The 2,399-nt window shown below is 45.9% G+C and overlaps 1 protein-coding gene across 1 annotated transcript; it reads left to right on the top strand.

Annotated features, from left to right (window-relative positions):
* Window positions 1–478: 478 nt before the first annotated feature.
* Window positions 479–2,101, top strand: F5891DRAFT_980945 (uncharacterized protein; the record flags this gene model as incomplete). Its single annotated transcript, XM_041377059.1, has 13 exons — window positions 479–513; window positions 572–581; window positions 623–649; window positions 700–732; window positions 792–888; window positions 944–970; window positions 1,031–1,061; window positions 1,111–1,169; window positions 1,196–1,272; window positions 1,444–1,542; window positions 1,635–1,710; window positions 1,774–1,814; window positions 1,970–2,101. The coding sequence occupies 13 exons, from the start codon at window positions 479–481 to the stop codon at window positions 2,099–2,101; spliced, it is 744 nt and encodes a 247-aa protein (XP_041225291.1).
* Window positions 2,102–2,399: the final 298 nt, after the last annotated feature.

Genomic DNA, 2,399 nt, shown 5'->3' with positions numbered 1-2,399 from the left:
GAGAGGTGGGTCAGCGTGAGGGGTTGGTCTCGAATACTTAGCAGTTTCTCTTGGAGGTAGCACTCTGCACCTCTAGTATCCATTACTTTGTTCGGTATTGCTTCTATCTCCTCCGAGGTGGTTCTTCTTGGGTTGCGCCTTGTATTATGGCCGTCAGTTGTTAAGCTAGAGTTAGTTTCTGGGGGATCTGGTTCGTTGTTTAAGTTTTTTCCTGGAGGCATTTTCTATGTTTTGAGTATCTATGTTTTGTTTTTTGGGTGTTTTATTGGGTTTTTATATGATATAGAATGAGAGAGAGTTGCCGCTAGGCAGCGCTGGCTTTGTTGAGCACGATGTCCTCGAGGGGTGTTCGGGGTCTTGCTCGGGGTGCCACTTAGTTTGTGACTAAGAGGCGATCCACAGCTCATTTATAAGAGCTGAGAAGGCGTATGATGTGTGTGTGAAACACATTTCCTTTAGATGGAGTATTCGACTAACTATGTCACAGCAGCGAGGAGCTTGCAGTTCACTACGGTGTGTCTCCTTTGTCGATATGAGGACAAATCATAATTGACAAGTCATGTATCATCAGTACATATATAGTGCGTACTGTCTGAACCTCATATTTTCGTCCTATTAATAGAGCTCAGCGTTGATGGCTACATTCTGGGTGAGCTTATTCTAATCTATTCACGTCCGCTGTAAAACTCGCTTATCTAGACCTATGATTATGCATGTTCACTTCATGAAGAGGTAACATACGTGTTTCATGACACACCTCGGTTTTGATACTCACAATATGCTGTGCAAAGTGGACATTTTTGCTTCGATCGCACTGGACCAAGGTGAAAGGCCTGTATATTGTCACACGATACCTCCCCTTTATCATGCTCGCCATGAATCTATGTGGTGTGTTCTGCTCCAGCATACATCTCCCCGATGATGAATTAACACTTGTTCTTAGTGAGCTTTACCCCGAATGAGAACCCAGGTGTATGTGATGCGGCGGAGAGTTAATGAGAACGAATGACTTACTCCATAACTTTGCCAGAAATCCGGGGCGTTGGATCGTACAAGTTCAGGTACGTGGTATATCCATCTATGCACATCCCTGCTGAGGATACCCCACAGGGTTCAGCATGCTATTAGCCGTTTGCTCCGATTGTATCTCTCCTACCTCCTTGAGATATGTATGTTCCTGATCCGATTCATCCAGGTTTTTTCATCCTCAGAACATATGCGCTCTGGAACAAAAATAGAATTTTGCTCATAGCCGTGCTATCTACCTTTTTCGTGAGTTCCCAATCCACTCACTACCCAAGCTAGTGGTAGATGCATCAGCCAGACTTTTCTCGGAGCATCCCTCAGCATTGCCGTCGACGCTACGGTCTCCGTAACATGTACGCACTCTCACCTACTCTCTGGTGTTCCACGACCAATGAAACATTCTATTTACTTTCACAGATGCGACTAGCCCGATCCCGGGAATTATGGGGTGCTACTGGAGTTCGACCAGTTATTGGCTCTTCCTACCTTTTCTTTTCTTTTGCATTTTCGAACTGGGTGGGTAACTGGGAGCATACATACGTACAAAGATGTGCTGATATGTGTTCTCCCCAGAACTCATGATACTCACGCTCATACGCGCCATACAGAACTGGCGGACAAACCCAAGCCATCTGTACGTTGTCCTGGTGAACCATAACATATCCTATTATGCATGCGGTTTTTGTGAGTTAGCACTCGTACGCGCTGTTTTTCCGTACTCATTCATGATCATTCTCTTTCCTGAAGTGTTCTCGGTAACGAACGTCTTCACATCACTGCTCCTCAAGGTGCGCGAATCTATTGAATGTCTTTTATGATCGAGCCGTTGATGTTCCGCACCACAGTATTGCTACCACACCATGTTTTACAAGTATGAAATTCCAATCCTGCTGTGTACTCCTACTAATAATACCCGAAACGCACACCCATGTGCAGTTTCCAGTTCATCATCCTTGCTATCCTCGCCACGCGCATGCACCTTCATCTCTGGCAGACGGACCGACATCCACACGGCTCTAGCACCCTCGCGAGTATTCCAATGTCCGAGATGCTATCTGTAAATTCTACGGTGTGATGTCTTATCCTGTGGCGTATTGGGTATCGGTCGTGGAGCAACACTTTGTCCGTACAAGATGATCTGCGGGGTGGGCTTGGTAGAGTTAGTTACGTTCTTAACTTATAGGATGAGCCTGTCGAGGGGTGGGAGGAACATTTAGATGCATTCGTCTATTTAAAAAAACAATTCGGGCTTACTACTCCCGGCTTTCTGTCGCGCTGGCGCAAGCCGGGGAACCAACTCTTAAGCACAAGTTTGAAGGGCACGGAAGGAGAACTCGAATTTCGTCTTTTTGTACGACAACATCCACATTATG

The sequence above is a fragment of the Suillus fuscotomentosus genome (assembly GCF_016647785.1).
Source record: "Suillus fuscotomentosus strain FC203 chromosome Unknown F5891scaffold_31, whole genome shotgun sequence".
Classification (NCBI taxonomy): Eukaryota; Fungi; Basidiomycota; class Agaricomycetes; order Boletales; family Suillaceae; genus Suillus; species Suillus fuscotomentosus.
Note: the sequence above shows the minus strand (reverse complement) of the source record. Positions and strands in the feature narration are given on the sequence as shown.